Below are 17943 nucleotides of genomic sequence, written 5' to 3' on the forward strand. Positions count from 1 at the left end.
TATTCAATTCAAATTTGATGGTTATCCATGTCCTTACCCAATCAAACAAAAGAAACTAATTATTTCAAACAGAGTTGTTCTATAAAACTGCCTTGTGCCACAGTTAAATAATCTTGCATGATATAAAATTGTCATCGTGCACAGCACTGCACTGCCTCTAACGCTAGACGTGAAAGCACGATTAGCAAACTCACATCTGATAACTCATAAACATGAATGAAGTTTCAAAAGAAATGGAATACTGAAACAGATCCTAAGTCCATGAGTCCACATGATAACTTAAATGAAACTTTAAATCTGTCATAATGAAGAGCACTCTCTAAAAATTTGAGAAAATCGATTAATAAGTTCATATCAGAAAAGGGATAATGTGTATTGGTTGAGTGATTGCTCTGATATGAAGTATGCACAATCAAAAATATATGTATCATCTGATATGTCTCAGATTTTAAAAGTGTCGATACATTACACGACATATCTTGTACCAGCTGATCATAAAAAATGGTGGATGTATCGGTATCGAGGTTACACATAACAGGTGTTCCAATAGATGTTATAGCAGGGTTTGAGCCAAAATTTTGGTAGAGAACCACAATCCATTAATCAAACAATCTTTCAAGAGTAGTATACCTAAAGCATGCATTCACAAGCAATTCCACTGAGAGGAAATGGGTATTTGGTATTTAAGAAGCCAACAGTATAGAAATGCCATTTCTCAGCCATTCTGTGATTGACATTCTGCATTATAGGTTTCAGACTTTGAACTTAATTATGTACTGATAATTGTTTTGATTGGAAAGTATGAGAATCATCTGAGGTAGGAAAAGTTCCACCACAAGGGTGGAAAACAGACTCTGTTCTCCTCGTTTCTCCTGAAACACAGTGAACAAGTAAGCCACAATCAAATCTCTGTATACTAATGTCTTTGCACCAATTCACAACTTGGGTAGGGAAAAAGTTTGAGGAGTTGAAAAACAAAGTTGTTCATAAGCTGTAGCTGTACCTGAGAGATTCAAACAGGAGGTAACACCACTTGTTGGCACAAGATGAGGTCAGATATGCACTTCCCATGCCGGTCAATCCTTCGAGAGCAATTGACCCCACCGTCAAGAATGTTCCGGACCACAACATTCAGAGAGTGGATTCCCTTTGCCTCATAAATTTCCACTGTCAAATTTTCCTTGACCCAGTTGTTTCTCTTCTGAATGGTTTCAACTATGGGAAACGAGGAAGAATCTAAGAGTGGTGAAACTACTTCCTTCACCCATTCTGATGTTATAACCACCTTCAGCCTTTCAATATCTAGCGGGAAATGAGGGATAATGGAGAAATTTAAGTCATTCCCTTTGTCTCCAGCACGGCTGTGGGCTACCTTATATAGAGGAATCACCTGTCCAGATGGTGCCCGTGAGGTGGGTTCAGCGCAGGAGCTATGACCATCCACTGATGTAGTTGGTGGTATGGGATATCCATGTGCAAGGTCAGATTTCTCAATGCTCATTTTAGATGTCTTTGGGATGCACAGGCCTGTGGGCGAGCTTTTATTAGATTCTGTCTTCCAGAAAACTGACTCACGTTCAACCTAAATAGACAACAAGAATAATTTATTAGTGTTTCTTCTCTGGGTTTAGAGCAAATGTTACAATCTCAGCCAGTACAGAAAATTAAATTAATACTGTGATGACAAAATAAAAGCATACTTCAGATGTTTAAGGTGGCAAAAACAACATAGGATTAATGATCGAGACTGCTAGGTCCTCCTAAAAGGAAGCTCCATTCCAGTAATCTGAAGATAACACGTTGTCCTGGAATTGAGTTGATGCAGTTTTATTGAATTGGTTCCAGTAGGTCATGTTCAGTCTTTCAATTTTGTCCATGGTAAGCCCTAGTACGTAAAATTTGTCATAGACCATCTTAAATACATAAAATCTTAAGATTTCATTAACAGATTGGGTAGATAAACACTGATGAGATACCCACACCAATCTAGTTGGAAGGGTCAGTTGACGTCGAATGAGATGGTCATTTTCAGACCCTAAGAAGGGCCAAGATAATGAAGAACTAGTAAAACCAACTTGAAGTTAGATAAACAGCAAGAAGAAAAATAGGCAATGAAAAAGACTGTGAAGGATCTAATTTGCTTGTGTTCTATCTTGCATACGAGTTTTCTTCAATATCTAGTAGATTGGTTTAGTTTTTTTTTTCAAAAAATCAAGATTGATTTAGTAGCACAAAACATTTACCAAGGCAGATATCTAGCCCCTTATTTTCCATAAAAAATAAATGACTGTTAAGGGCCACAAGACAACATACCAGCTCCTTTTGTAGAATTATCTCTTTCTTGTGCCCTGTGCTGCATTAGAAGCGGAAAAAAATGTTTAACATTAGAAAAATCAAGATTCACGGGCATATCAGTTTTCCTCTTTTCTGAAGCCATGATATCAAATAGTTCTCATGACGTAATGCTTTGACCTTATTCCTCCCCCACCAGCTGGTCCATTAGTGTAGAGAGCAGTAAAGTCTCTGATTAACTGAACTGCATGCTCCTTTTTCTCAAATAACCCATCCATCCGCAGTCTTATGTCATCATTATGTCTTGCAGGTGAAGTCTTCTCATTAATATCAGTTGCCTTCAAGCTATCAAGCCCAATGATATAAGAAGTTATCTTATCACTAATACCTGGTAATACTTCTTCAATCCACGACCTAACCTAATATATGAAAAAAATCAATATGTAATAGTTCTTCAATCCACAACCTAACCTAATATATGAAAAAATCAATATGCAACTCTTTTATTCTTAAAAATTCAGAATGGATTTTGTTAGCTCATTGAACAAAACTCAGTTTTTCTCTGAAGGATAATTTTTTCAGTGAAGAAGGCATCCAAGTGTAAGGATTAAAACACACAAGACAATATAAGTATGCTACAAAATCGTCAATTTGGACTCCTAAATTCAAGTGGGTGGGGACATATGCAGAAGATGGTTCTATTGTTGTTGTTTTCTTTTTGAAAAATACAGATGAGTCTTTGTACACACAAAATTTATGAAGACAATAGTCAAGCAGGTTACAAACCAGAAATTCAGCAGCTTGGGCACGTTTGACACATTCATGCCCCCCATACGATATCTCTCCCCACCCTTTCCATCCACAGTCCTAAAGTCCAAAAGAAAAATAAGAACTATCATTACAAATTTAATGTGACACTCAATAGGACATACTCATAAGATTTTTACCTTGGAGACCAACTGCAGAAGTTTGTCAGGCATTGGTTGATCAGATGGCTTAGCACCAAAGCATGAAACTCTGTCATTTGATAATGTGTGAAAAGAAACATCCTGGAAATCTACAATCTGTTTTGGGAGGCACATTAATACCTCATTTCACTATTCTATGATTTTATTCAACCAAATGGAATGCTTGCCTACCATATCTGGTGTGACATACGCTCTGGGATCTCCAATCTCATAAAGAAGCTGCTGAGCACAAGTTCTGAAATTTAAAACACCACCACTATCATCTGCTTTTGCTACAAACACTCTCCCATCAAAATGCACTTCGGCATATGGAAGAGATAAGTTTAAAAGCTGTTGGAATGATAGGTCACGAAACTCATCTCCTGAATTAAAAATTGGGACAGCAGCATTGTCACCATATGTGCAGCAATGTGTAGTGAGTAGCACTTCAGAAAAAGAGTGAAAGTGAAGTTGATACGTGCAATGAAGACCTTAGAACATCACCTGGATGCATATAATATCCTCCAGTGAGTTGACATCCACATTCAAGAAGATGCCCAGCTAGAGATCCTTGGGCAAGTTGTTCAAAGTCATTCCAGTTCCAGCCCAGCTCATAAACCTACTTGCATTTTGGTGTCATAATATATGATAAGTTTCACATTTGGTGCTACAAAGAAGTTTTCTAGGATCTGGTGCCAATTTTTTGAGTTTCTCATACCATTGGGCCCAAAAATAAGGCAGCATCGGCTACTCGTGAAGTAATGATAACATCTGGTAGATATTTCTCCAAGCATTGAACAATGGGACTGGCCCCCAAGTACGTGCTTACACCCTTCCATGCATCAAATAAATTGGATCTAAATAAAAAAAGTATAGTACTTTTTTGTGGAAAAAAATATTCTTTCTTTATCAGGTGAGAAGGATGTGTTAGCATGTGAGCAGACAGAATAGATGGCATGTGGGTGGACACACAAGTGGCAGAAATTTTGAAGCAGTTTGCACTCAAATGAGATGGCTGCATGACAAAGTTTCAAGTGGATGACCCACTCAAGTGATCCTTAGACTGTGGGTTGTTTATACAGCATTTTTAAGCACTTCTGATTCTTAAACCGAGAGTTCATTTTCCAAAATCTTATCATTCTGAGATCCATCTTACTCTGCCCATTCAATATTTTAGTTTCACTGCAAAAGAACTTGCCTTACTCTCTTACAAACTCCAAATAGCTATATACAGATGTCATTGGTTAGATGTCTGCTACCTGCTGGTAGGACTTTTTAACCATGGTACGAGAAGAGAACCTTCAGATGAAGGTATGCACAAACATGAAAATGTTCAGCAGGATCCTGGATCAGATTCTAACCTCCATCATGATAAATACCAAATCAACTGAAAAGGTAAAACATAGAGTAACAGAATTCTTACACCAGATTTTGTTGGAGCCACCTCATATGCAACAGAAACAGTCAAGTCAAGTCCTAGACTGCTGCCCAAATCTAACACTTTCTTTTGTGCTCCTAGTGGATCCACTGACCATGAATGCATTAAGAAATGTGAGTAGGTAACAACAAAGAGTCTTCATTTAATAACCGCTAGTTGAGTTCTTGCATATCAGTGGATAGTAAGCAATACTGACTTGCACCCATGTTGGTAACTAGGCAAACTCCTTGTCGCACAGCCAAAGGTAAGAGCAGTGACATCCAATCCAGAACTGCAAAGTTTTTTTTTTTAAAAAAAAAACAGCATAGAACATAGAGTTACATGGTGAAAATACTGTAAATAGTCATGGATTAGTATATGCAGTACTAACTACATCTTGCATATACCACCCTCAAAAAAAAAAAATCCATCCTCATGCCTCTTTGCTTACTTCAAATTTTTATGTTAAATTTTCCATGATATCTCAAAGGAATGACACTCAAGCAACCTCAAATAGAACATGAAATGAAAGATTAAATCATGAGAGTAAGCCCAAAAGCAGTGTCAATGTACAAACCAAAACCATCCTTTCTCAAAGAAGGATGATGTGCATGGCAACAAGATATCTTGCAGTACATCCAAAATGGTGGAATATAGACATTAAAATGTGTAGAAGTTATGCATGTACATCTTCAAGTATGATCAATTTGGATTCTGACTTGCCCACAAATAGGCCCCTACAAGCACTACTTTCTATTTTATCTTCTTGTGCATACATTAACTGCCAAACATGGTAAAAATATAACATAGCATAGGAATACTAACTTACGAACATTTCAGTTTTTTTAATCATGCAAGTAAGTTTTTTCATAACTCAGAACTTTTAAAGCTCGAATGAGAGTTATGGATCAGCTTATCCAAGCAAAGTAGAAGCCAAGAAAGTTAAAAGGAGTTAAAAACATACTCCGAGAATCAAACCCATCTTCCCCAGACAACATAGCCTGGTAGCGATCAGCAAGTGTTCTCTCAGCGAGACACTCAAGGACAAGATAATCCAGTTTAACATTCTGAAGCAATTTGAGAGCAGCCACTGGCCTATCCCCACCGAATCCGGCTCCACAACCAATGTAAATCTTATCCTTTCGTCTAAGTGTATTCTTTCTCTGAAATTTGGCAAATAACACAACATCTGTTAAGAGTTTTGTCATAACTGTTCATCATACAGAGCATACAAACTAGTAAAACATAAATAGAGATTCACTAACCAACTTGAATGTGTAGTCATGCAATTCAGCTTTCTCATTGTTTTCCATGCTGTGTAAATTCCTGTAAAATTACGTTACTGTCAACATCCCTTAGTCCTATGGCATTGACCTCAAACACTGACAATAATAAGAGATCAACATATGCTATGACCAAAGCAACGACTTCTGAAATCATCTAAACTACACTCATTCACAATGCTACTGGGCTCCCAAATCATAATGTGATATTGCTTTCCCATTTTTATCAGTTTTATGCACTTTTTTAGCCGAGAAAACACTAATTTCACTCTTCGTGCGAAAGCAGTAAATTTAGTTATTTCATAGAGAACTGATACACTTCCTCACCCACAAATGAAAAAAAAAAAAGTTCCCACTTAAATCACAAATGTGTAGAAAACCCTCGTTCACGTTGAAGCCAATCATTTGCTTCAAAACAAAAAAAGTAAAAATCAAGCAGTTAGTAGTTTTACTTAATCGGATTTCAGATTGCGTAATTCACTTCACATTCAGCCCACGATTCAGTTTGCATGCATTGAAAGCTAAAACTTCAACAACTGTAAGATAAGGATTCAGAACAACGTTCCCACACACCACCTCTCCATCAATTCCAACAGTAAAACCTAAATCTTCCGTTCTCTACAATCATATATTGCTAAACAAATACTCCAACTGAAACGAAAAAACATGAATAACACCACCTTTATAGCAGAGCTGATAGAGATACGATTCTCTTTTCCTCTCGGCGCTGCCTTCTGACTGGCAGTGACGATTATGGCGGATATTCTGAACGACCTTTTAAGCTGCGCCGGGTGCGTATTAGACTCTGCCAACCATCATTGGGCTTATTCTCTCTTGATCTTATTTGACAAATACTAGGCCTACCAATGCCTTAACAATGGGCTTTAAAGGGGAACCCATGGCGAGTCCACGGCCCAATCAAAGTAGGTTTGATTGTTTTATTTATGCAAATAATAAAATGGTTAAGTTGGGTCTGAACCATGAGGTTGATCAAAGAGATAAGTGTTAGACATAAACTCCTATGAACCATTTGGTTTCAAATTACTACGAAAAAACCCCTATAATTTGTTTTTACTTCCATTAATTAGTTTCCAAGTCGGAATTAGAAACTGACTCGAGATCCTGATTTTCCGAGTCAAACCAGGTGAATCAGACAGGGATTCATGAGTCTAGTGGTTGAACTTAGCTTGATTCAGGGGAGACTTGCCCATTGTAGAAGGGACGAGTTTGACCCCCATTTTAACTTGATCACTACCAAATCCAAGAGACTTGCTTGTGTCACCCAATCAAATTTCCAAGCCAGTCGAAAACTATGGTTTTAATTGAGAATTGAACTATGTAGATCAATTGTGGATGACCTACCAAAAAAGATGTGAGATACATTATTGATATGTTTTTAGGTGGATGTTGCATTACTTATGTGGACCAAAATGGAATATCATATGTGCATATAAAAACTAAGCTAGACCAAATAGAATCACTAATTGGACAAAGAATATGCTCCAAAATTAATTATATCCCAAGGAATATGCCCTATGATTCAATTAATTTGACTTGTACATTAGATGTGTTTTAGAGAGAGAAAGAGAGATTTGGTAATTTTATTCAATTATCTGTCGTACCATTTTTTGATAGTTTAAAAAACAAATATGAAAAAAAATGTTTGTTCGTATGACTGTATGAGAGGATCTACCCCTTTGCCCATATACCATTTATTGAATAGAATAGACATCTGTAAACACTATTTTGTATTCAGTTACCTGATTACCTTGTTGGGTATTTTAAAAAAAAGGATAATGTTATTAATTTTAAACTCCTCCACATAAACATTTAAAAATTAATATTTATATATAGGATGACATAATTTAAAGAATATCCCATTAAATATAATCGATTGTCTGTATAATTAATACGTTACATAATTTGTAGTATTTATGTTATTTTATAATTTAATAAATTTATCAATATTGCATATATATATATATATATATATATATATATATATATATATATATATATATATATATATAACTTCTAGATAATGGAAAGAGATCCAAACTCATTGAAATTGCATACTTTTTCTTTGATAAGATTATAAAATACACTTAATTCAATTAATTCAAAACCATATGATAATTTAAAATTTAAATTAAAACTTAAATCGATTATTTTTTGGTAGTGCCACTATCTTAAGGATATCACTCTGTGCCTAAATATGTTTGGACCCATAAACCAAAATAAACTAAGCTTTAGAAGTTGAAGCATTTATGAGTATATTCTAATTCTATGATGGTTTACAAAAAAAAACATATTATATACAAGTGTGGTCGTGACATGAGACCTAGCTTTGTCAAGGTTATATTAATGTACTTAAAAAAAGGTTTCCATCAGTTCTCATTTGGAATGGTCACATCCAATCAATTTAGCTTGCCCCATGATTCTTTATTAATCAAAGTTGAAGCAAATCAATCAATCAACTCTAATTTAATTAGTTAATCTCTTAAATGGGTTTTTAATAAGGAGAGAGTGCAATTTAAGGCCTTGTCTTTAGAGATCATTCAAAGCTGACAAAATGAGGCTTCTATTTTTACTAAAATGACATATGTTAACAAGGCCTTTAATCTCACTAATCATTAAATATTTAGTTGATGTATTATATACATCTAATCCCTCATAATTTTGGGAAATAGTGTACCTATAAGTGGTTCATTTACATTTTAATGTGAATTAGGGCTAATGGGTATGTTGCTATCATGTATTCTATCGGATCCCTAAAATCTAATATATATCGAGTATTGAACTGTATCAACATCTCTCAGGTGAAAATAAAGAAAATCTAATATCATGTGTCATATCGATACTTTCAAAACCAAGACGTATCCTTCATACACTCGCCACTTAAGAGTGTGTTTATGCCAATAAGAAAGTAAATATAGAAAAAATATCTAGTGAATTTTTTTATTTTACCAAAATTTCCAATGTTTGTGCTATTTTTGGGGGATTTTTTTTCATTTGATACATCTCGATTATTCTTATCTTTAAGAAATGTTTAAAAGGATAGAAAAATGAGTTCCTATTGCTCCAATAGGAAACTAAGGTTATAGATCACTTATCTCTTACTTTAATTTTATTTTTATTTTTATAAAAAATATATTTATTTTTAGTGTAAATGCAAACACTATAACTATTTTTTTCCGTTATCTCCTACTTGACAACGACTAGCCAATACACCCAAAAGACAGATCTGTTAGGTGCGGAAAGCTACCGCCTACAAGAGTGGATGAAACCATTCTGATACTATTGCAGCACAAACACAAAAAAACTAGTCAAAAGGGAATATTTTCCAGTAGAATTTTTTTTTTAAAGAGAAAACTGGTAAAAGAAAAACGATTTTCCTTCATTTTGTTTTTCCTATGGTGACACTAACGGTCCTTATGAAAATGATGCAACGATGCGACAAATGTTACGATAATAACGTATATTAGACTGAAGAAGGATTATCTAACTTTTAATAATAATAAAAAATAAAATAATTGAAGAACATTGAATGGTACCTAAAATCATTGGAGATAGTTCAATCTTGTCCTTTGGGTCCCAACTTAAAACAACGAAAATCTTTTCTCTTTTCATAGTGTTGAAAAGGGCAAAATAAGTAAATAAATAAATAAATAAAATGAGAAAGGAAAACTCAAAGCCCTCAAACTAGTGATAATAAAATTGCCTGTACTTAGAGAAAGAAAAACCCATTTGTCTTCCAAGACAATAAGACAACATCAATAGGCCAGTTTCAGATTTCATGACTTCTTACATTCTAGTTGTCAATGGCCGGCCTAGATGCCACCCTCCCTTCCCTATAAAAACCTCTGAACAGTCTTCCTCACCTCCGACTCAACTGCATTCACCCGCTAGAAAGCTGGTTCTGTTTTGAGTATACATACACATACGTATATATATATATATATATATATATATACAAGGGCTATGAGACAAGCGGGGATGTTTTCCGGTATCCACTCCGGCGGCGTCTCAGGGAGGACCGGACCACACTTGTTACCGCTGGCGAGGATTAAGAAGATCATGAAGAGATCCGGAAAGGACGTGAAGATGATCTCCGGCGAGGCGCCTATAATTTTCTCAAAGACATGTGTGCTCTTCATCGAGGAGCTGACGTTGAGGTCATGGAGTGTGACCCTCAAGGGGAAGAGAAGGATGCTGCATAAAGACGACGTCTCGGAGGCGGTTGAGATGACTGATATCTTCGACTTTCTCGTCGATACGGTGACGAATTCCGGCTGCCGGGAAGATGGTGGTGGTGCAAAGGAAGGCTTGATCATGGAGAGATGAATAAGTATGGTTCTTCTGCTGATCTTTTGCTTGTTGCAGTTATTATTTTGTTTATCTCTTGACTGTCGCAGTCCTTTTAACTCTCTGTGAATTCAAATCTTGTGCAAGCTGCTTCAATTCTTCTGGGTTCATTTTTCCTGGTTTTCAACTTCTGGAATGCTATTCATATATCACAGTTCTTGGAAATATTTTCTCCCTAGGGAAGGGTATGCTTTCAAGTAGGATTCTCTCTCTAGATGGTTCATTTTCTGTTTATTGATCACTACTTTTGTTTTCTGAACTCATGAAGCTGACTAATTTTTCTGAAAAATGTGGAAACTACTGGGTCCTTTTCTCTCTCTCTTTCTCTCTCAAAGAATTGATGGTTTTCTGGATATTTCTCAGTACATTGTTTTCCCATCTCAGAAAACTGATCAGTTTTTTCTTACTGTTGGGGTCTGAGATTTTGTCAAAAATGTCTCTCTCTCTCTCTCTCTTCTGGTTTTTGACTACTCATGAAGCTGATTAATTTTCCTGAGATATGTGGAAACTACTGGGTCTTTCTCTTTCTCTCTCTCAAAGAATTGATGGTTTTCTGGATATTTCTCAGTACATTGTTTTCCCATCTCAGAAAACTGATCAGTTTTTTTCTTACTGCTGAGGTCTGAGATTTTGTCAAAAATGACTCTCTCTCTCTCTCTCTCTCTCTCTCTCTCTCTCTCTTCCTCTCTCTCCCTCTCTCTTCTGGTTTTTGAACTCATGATTAGTTTTCTTTCTAATAGGGTCTGAGAGGTCTCTCTTTCTCTCTCTTACAATTGGGTGGTCTGCAACAAATCTAGCTCAATCCAACCCTAAGGTGGGTGTTTCGGAAAAACCGATATGTATCGTATTATACGTTATTTCTTAACTGTTACATACTACATAACATCCGATACCCCGTATAAATCCCATGAATGGTAAAGGAGCAAAGTTCCTCGTCTCACCAATAAATATCAGTAACTAGCCGATACTTATTGGATCGTAGGGCACCCGATACACGCAGATACAGGGGATTGTATTGCCCGATGCATCCGATACATACCCGATTTCGAGCTCCGGGTACAGGAGTACAGTGTTACATGTAACAAATAGGGACGTTAGGGTTAAAAAAAAAAAAAAAACAAAAAGTAGCCACCACCTTCACGTGAATCACGTGTATAGATTCCACGTTCCTTTGATTGATAGATGAATCCAAACGAGAAAGTCGTCCATGTTCAAAAACTCAACTTCTCATGATAAATAATGCAAGTTAAAAACATAGATGCAACATGATAGTATAATAATCTCTACCAAAGTTGATACTATTAAAATACCAAATGGAATGATAAGTATTAGCACCCAATATTAACCTTACAAACTTTTATACATTCATGGTTGCATGTATCGATCGATACGTGTATTTGATCCTTATTCTATCGGAAAACAAATACGAGTTCAAAATATTGATTCTTCTTGGGCATATCGATAATATCGACATTGTCGATATTAGATATAGACTCTAGACAACTTAGAGCACCTTTCAATATTGTTCTTTAAAATATTGTGTATTTTATCCAAGATAATTACTGGATTATAGTTTCGGAATACTCCATCATATCTTAAAAAATTGTAGTATTCTTTATTTTTATTTTATATGTGAAACACTGATACGAACCATGCCACCATGGTCTGTCCCTACATTGTAATAGAGTAAATCCAGCCTACGTCCTCATGGTGGGTCCCACAATATAACAGAGTAAAACCAGCTTTTGTTCACATCAAACACTGAAAGAAAAAAGAAACTATGTGTTTCGATACTTGATTTTTTAATTTTAATTTGAATTTCTTATTGGTAACCAGGACAGTTGATACTTGGTTCATTTTAATGAAAATGATCTTAGGTTTTATGTCGGTAAAGCGAAGTAGCATATCCTCCAACTGTTTTATTCTAGAATCTTATATACGTGGAAGCTGAATTCCCGTTCATCGTACAATATAATACCAAATATCAAATAAATATACCTTATATCGAATATCTTCCAATCAAATTCATTTAATTGGTATTTAATATCAAATACAAGAAGGAAAAAAACTATAATAAAGTCAATTGAAAATGATACAAAATGAAATATAGGCTTTGTATGTTAATTAATAGATTTACCAAACCCACCAAATTTATGGTCTTGTGTGGCTCACATAAGAACACAAAAGCTAGGGTTGGAGGATCATTAATAGTAGGACATATTTGCAACCTTTTCATGATGTCAACTACATTGTGTCACCTTTTCAAGTTATTTGCCTTTCAATTTATGATTTTCTAGACATTTTGGAAGCATTATATTAGGGTTTTAGATTCTAAGGTCTAAGTCTCAAAATTGATTCAAAAAAAGGATTGATAATTACTTCTAACCATAGAACTACATAGATCACAAGTGGGCATATCGGATTCTCGATACATATCGGAGACCTCAAAATCCAATACATATCAGGCATATTAGCCAATACAATCTCTATGTATTGGCTTTTATCAACCAATATGAGGTGTATCGACTAGCGATACAATATCCTTGGTACAGACAATTTTGTGTAGACTAATCTAAAAGTTTTTTTTTTTTAAATTGTTGTTTTTAAAATTACTAAAAAAACATGGTTATTTATATTAATATGTCTCCAATGTTAAAAATATTATATAATGACCAAATACATATTATGTTATATATTTAGTTTAGAAGGTGACATTATGTTACACCCTCGAGTTCGTGTTTTAGACTTTAAGTAACCCGATATCGATAGCCGGTATGTGACACCCACCCCTATTCAAGGGTAAGATATGGCGTAGAGGAGAGCATACCGGTATTTTTATATGTATCAATTGAAATCCGATATGTATTTATTGTATTATCGGATACGTTCTTCCGTATTGGCCGATATGCTCCCCGTATCTGCGTATGGCTTGAGTTAAGCAAACATGGAATAAAGAAGAAGACATGGAAATTGAAAACTCGGCAAGGGAAAAACAAACGAACATGGCGGATAATCCACCAACTTATCAGTAAACAAGATTCTTTACCACGTAAGTCAAATTTAATCACTCCACCTGCCATGGCTCCAGCCGCCTTTGTCACTGTAATCTCGGAAAAGGGTGGAGAAGACTCATCATCCAAGTTGAGAATTTTGACAGCTGAATACGACATCCCTGCGCGACGAAGCGATCAGAGAACCCCACGACATCCGGAGCAGCAGCTAGCCACGAGCAACTAAACTCGTGGAGAAACCTTGACCCTTCGATCGATTTCGTCTCGATCGAACGGTAATGAATCGGCTGCAAGGATTTAGATAACGGGGTAAGGACGAATAGTTGCAGAGTTTCAAGCAGGCGAAAGACGAATTATTTGGTAGCCGGCGAGAAGAGGGGCAAGAGACGAGGGAAGAGATGGCTTTGGGCGTCGATGGGCGGGTGTTCACTTATGTTTCCCATGTGCTGGCGGTAGCTTCGGCGGTGTTGGTGTTGGTTTGGTGCATCTATTACCGGGGAGGATTGGCTTTCACATCAACCAACAAACAGCTTATCTTCAATGTATGCTTGCTCATTTTCTGGGTAGTCTGAATTATCTCTGTTTTTCCAGTGGGTCTTGAGTGGTGATGGAATTTGATTGAAGTGTTATTCTGTGTTCTTGGTCTTTGTCCATTTATTTGTTCAATTGGGAACTAAAATCCGCTCCCTTAAGAGTTCCCAAAATCTGCTTGATCGTGTAAGTTTGTTGATTGGTAAATTTTGAAAATGGGTAATGTTCATGTTCTAACAGACTTCAACTTTGACTTACAATGTTTTTTAAAGGAGTTCGTTTTCTGAGTTTTTTTTTTTTATTACAGTAAGTGATTCTTGTTACAACCAAGATTGTTTAGGATGGAGTACCAGTTGATCGTACATCTTTATGTTCAGAATTTACCATGTATCTTCCTCTTTTGCCCTGAATCTTGTTTTTTTAGTGTTTTAGTCTCTTCTTATTACTTCGTGGTCACTAGTTTGTACCTCTACTTCTATGGTTCTCTGTTTATTTCTTTTCTCTACTTAACTAGATCAGTTTTTCTTCTCCGATATGATCTTGGTCAGAGCAGACTGTTGAGAAACTTTGTCTGGCTCATTTTTGTTTATTGGGTTATGCTTTATTCTATCTTCAGCTTTGCATATTCATTGCCAGCTCTATTGATTTTATCTTTAGCTTTCCCCGTATATTTTTAGTCACCTCTGATTATTTTGTCTTTGGCTTGCTTAATTACACTCACCTCAGCATCTTTTGTCTTGTTTCAAGACTTTTTGGGGTTTACTTTAGCCAGTAACTTAGACTCATTTGGTTTTGTTCTTTTCATTGTTATCCCTTACATTAGCTTCAAATGTTTTGCTGCCTAATTCAGTTCAGTGTTGATTTTTAGTCCTGTTCTGCTATGTTTTTGTTCGCATGAGTAATACTTTTAGAGGTTTAAAAGGGCTGAATAGATGGCCTAGATGAAACTAATGTAATGCAAGAGGAGCATCAGTAAAAATTCTCTGAAAACTAACTTTGGTATTGTGAAGTTTCTTCTTATTTATGTCAAACCCGAAATAAGATATTCTATCTCAAGCCTCTTGCTGATATTATTCTTCTTGGAGGCCGTATGTGGGATTTCTGAATCTTCTATAAATCTTGGGTAAACTCAAGCTTGGTGTTCATTGTCTTCTTTTTATGTATTCCAGGTTCATCCAGTGCTAATGCTCATTGGATTTGTTATCATTGGAAGTGAAGGTAAAGACTGTCAAACAACTCATTTCTAAACTTTCTTAATGAATCATAGTTTTCTCTCTCCTATCCTTCAAATGTCTATTTATCATTTGATGCAGCTATAATCAGTTACAAGGCTCTCCCATTCAGTAAAGAGGTGAAGAAGTTGATTCATCTTGTTCTTCATGCCATTGCTCTTGTACTTGGGATTGTTGGTGTATATGCTGCTTTTAAGTACCACAATGAGAGTGGAATTGCCAACTTGTACAGCTTGCACTCCTGGCTTGGACTTGGTACCATTTGTTTATATGCTATTCAGGTATGGAAATGTAAATTACAGAGCCAGTTGGCAATAACTGTCTTGCTAGTTAAACACTAGAGCAATAGTAAGATTTTTTAGGCTAGATGCCTCTATGAAATTTTCACCTATTCACTCAGGTAGAACACTTCGGTTGGAAACTGTCCCCTTAAATTCCTTCATAGTGAAAGTAGACATGGTGATGGATCAACACAACTAAAAAACTTTGGTACATTTAGTGGTCTTCCAGAGATTATCTCTATGAAATTTTAGGGTGGTGCAGCAGTTGCTTTGTCCTGGAGAAAAGGCACCAGGCCTTGATCCCCTTCTGTAACCTTTTCTTAACACAACACAGTTTTCATTAGAGGAGAAAGAGTCCGCCCCGACGATTCCTCTCAAAAAAGTGATTGTCTTCAAATCAATTCAAAGTAGTCTTGGTTACAGCCTTTGATACGGGTAGAAGGTCTCAAGGGATCTTACTTAGTTACTTAGTGGATTAGTACTTTCACTGTGCAGTGACAGAGCAGAGGAATTGCTCTTCTTATAAACTGGAGCATGGCATTACTAAGTCACTAGTACAAACTAGTAGGCTGTGGATGTAATAGGAAGTAAAACTCTTGCAGTTTAATTATCTGTTAAAAATATTTTTAAAATTGTCTCACTCTGGTTTATGGTTTTGCCTTTGAAACTCCAGTGGATTTTCGGCTTGGCTGTTTTCTTCTTTCCCGGTGGCACACCATCTCTCCGAAGGGGAGTTCTCCCTTGGCATGTGTTTTTTGGACTCTTCGTCTACCTCTTGGCCTTGGCCACAGTTGAATTAGGGTTTTTGGAGAAGCTCACTTTTCTGCAGAACACTGGTCTGGATAAATATGGCCCTGAAGCTTTCTTAGTGAACTTCAATGCCATTGCTGTGGTATTATTTGGTGCATTCGTCATCTTGGCCACCATTTCTACAGTTCATGTTGAGGACCCACATAGCTACAGTCCAATCTCAGATAGTTGAAAAGTGATGATATGTTGATAAAGTTGTAAGTTTAGTTATTTATGCTTGTTTCTAGAGCTTGTTAATTGTACTGTTTATCAAATATGGTTCTTCCCACTTCTCTGTAACCATGAACAAGATGGTATGAGTTTACTAAGAAGACGTATTCATCATCATCATCTGCTGCTGCTGCTGCTTCATTGGACTCCATTAAAATTTATATATTAGCATGGTGTACTTTTCATGATATCATCAATTTTGATACTAACACTTCAATGTTCTGAATCTGGTTTTAAGCCTATAGAATTTAAAGAAAATCCACTCATGAAGCAGAGTCTATATCTTGGAGAGTTATGTTACCTAAGTATAAATTACTAATGTGTTCGGTACAGAGAGGAAGACACTCCTGATTCAAACTTTCTTGAATGACACCAATACCAATAACCCACTTCTTTGGATCTTGTGGTTTAACATTTAGATGTTTCTGTAGTAAACTCACTCGATATAAAATAGTGTTTGTTCTATCGCAGAAATGAGCCACACACCTACCGGAGGGTCATCAGATGCTAATCTGATCAAAGACATACACAAGGATCTGTGAGGCTCTTATCACCCATAATTTTAATCTCTCTCTCTGTAGGGAAGTACACTCTGTTCCTTACCATTTGCATCAATAACTTTGAGATCCTTGGTGTAATGCTTGATAGCTTCCACTTTTCTAGATTCATGTCTCTCCACTAAGGTCAAGAAACATAAGAATATCAAGTGATAATTCACAACAGTTTTAACCATTCTGAAGTTCAAAAGCAACAATGCTACAACAACTCCGTTGTACCTGTCAAAGGCCTGTCAGGATTTAGAAAGAGAAAATCTTTGCACTATTTTCTCCGATTGCAACATGGTTAGGGTCTCTCACCTCCAAAAGCATTGATCTGATTGGAAAATCTAATTTGCTTATGAAGTATTAGAAATGGAAAAACGGGAAAAGAAAGGAAAAGAAAAGGGAGAGAATGAGTGAATATTAATTCTGATGGAAGTGGCAAGAGGAAAACTCAATATATCTAGTCTCAAAAAAAAATTTAGACGACAATCAACCGAACGATGTGGCACTCCCATGTCAAAACTGTCAATCTGGAGTGAACTGAGCTAGGGTATTGATGGGGAAACGGATGGATACGATATTGCTCGATCTTTTGGCAAAGAACTAGATTTTCCAGATTGGGATTGAATTTTGAGAATCTTCTATACTTGATAAGCATTGAATGCGGAATGAAATATAATAAATCTAAGGGAAACGTTGGAGGTGGAAAATCAATGGAAGAGAAAGTGCAAGAGGTGTAAAACTTGAACAAAGGACGGATTGAGTAAGCAGGGTGGGGGAATGAACGTGGAAGTTACACGCTCTTCCGCTCGGGTGAGAAAAAAAAAATAAGAAAGTGGGGTGGAATTTGGAAACTGCAATTCCACTCCAATTATTCTTACCAAACCCAGCGGGGAGGAATTTGGAAACTGCAGTTCCAATGCAATTATTCTTACCAAACCCAACAGGGAGGAATTTGGAAATTGCAGTTCCAATGCAATTATTCTTACCAAACCCAGCGGGGAGGAATTTGGAAAGCGCAG

The 17943-nt window shown here is 36.2% G+C and overlaps 3 protein-coding genes across 3 annotated transcripts; 2 read left to right on the forward strand and 1 right to left on the reverse strand.

Annotated features, from left to right (window-relative positions):
• Positions 1 to 371: 371 nt before the first annotated feature.
• LOC137939015 (uncharacterized) lies at positions 372 to 6683 on the reverse strand. Its single transcript, XM_068784173.1, has 14 exons — positions 6620 to 6683; positions 5922 to 5982; positions 5621 to 5819; positions 4874 to 4948; positions 4663 to 4766; positions 3958 to 4071; positions 3744 to 3858; positions 3432 to 3622; positions 3240 to 3356; positions 3079 to 3159; positions 2473 to 2711; positions 2314 to 2353; positions 1004 to 1582; positions 372 to 872 (listed from the first exon to the last, which is right to left on the reverse strand). The coding sequence occupies exons 2-13, from the start codon at positions 5967 to 5969 to the stop codon at positions 1013 to 1015; spliced, it is 1893 nt and encodes a 630-aa protein (XP_068640274.1). The 5' UTR covers positions 5970 to 5982; positions 6620 to 6683; the 3' UTR covers positions 372 to 872; positions 1004 to 1012.
• A 3237-nt stretch (positions 6684 to 9920) lies between these two features.
• Positions 9921 to 10283, forward strand: LOC137938537 (nuclear transcription factor Y subunit C-2-like). Its single transcript, XM_068783490.1, has one exon. It carries the CDS (start codon positions 9921 to 9923, stop codon positions 10281 to 10283), a length of 363 nt encoding a protein of 120 aa, XP_068639591.1.
• A 3183-nt stretch (positions 10284 to 13466) lies between these two features.
• On the forward strand, positions 13467 to 16496 carry LOC137938927 (probable ascorbate-specific transmembrane electron transporter 1). The gene is made up of 4 exons (XM_068784042.1): positions 13467 to 13857; positions 15016 to 15064; positions 15160 to 15359; positions 16033 to 16496. Exons 1-4 carry the CDS (start codon positions 13714 to 13716, stop codon positions 16339 to 16341), a joined length of 702 nt encoding a protein of 233 aa, XP_068640143.1. The 5' UTR covers positions 13467 to 13713; the 3' UTR covers positions 16342 to 16496.
• The last annotated feature ends 1447 nt before the right edge of the window (positions 16497 to 17943 follow it).

Source organism: Aristolochia californica, unplaced genomic scaffold, assembly GCF_029961685.1.
Source record: "Aristolochia californica isolate CCGP_79_NKW_82.1479 unplaced genomic scaffold, dmAriCali1.0.hap1 SCAF_8, whole genome shotgun sequence".
Classification (NCBI taxonomy): domain Eukaryota; kingdom Viridiplantae; phylum Streptophyta; class Magnoliopsida; order Piperales; family Aristolochiaceae; genus Aristolochia; species Aristolochia californica.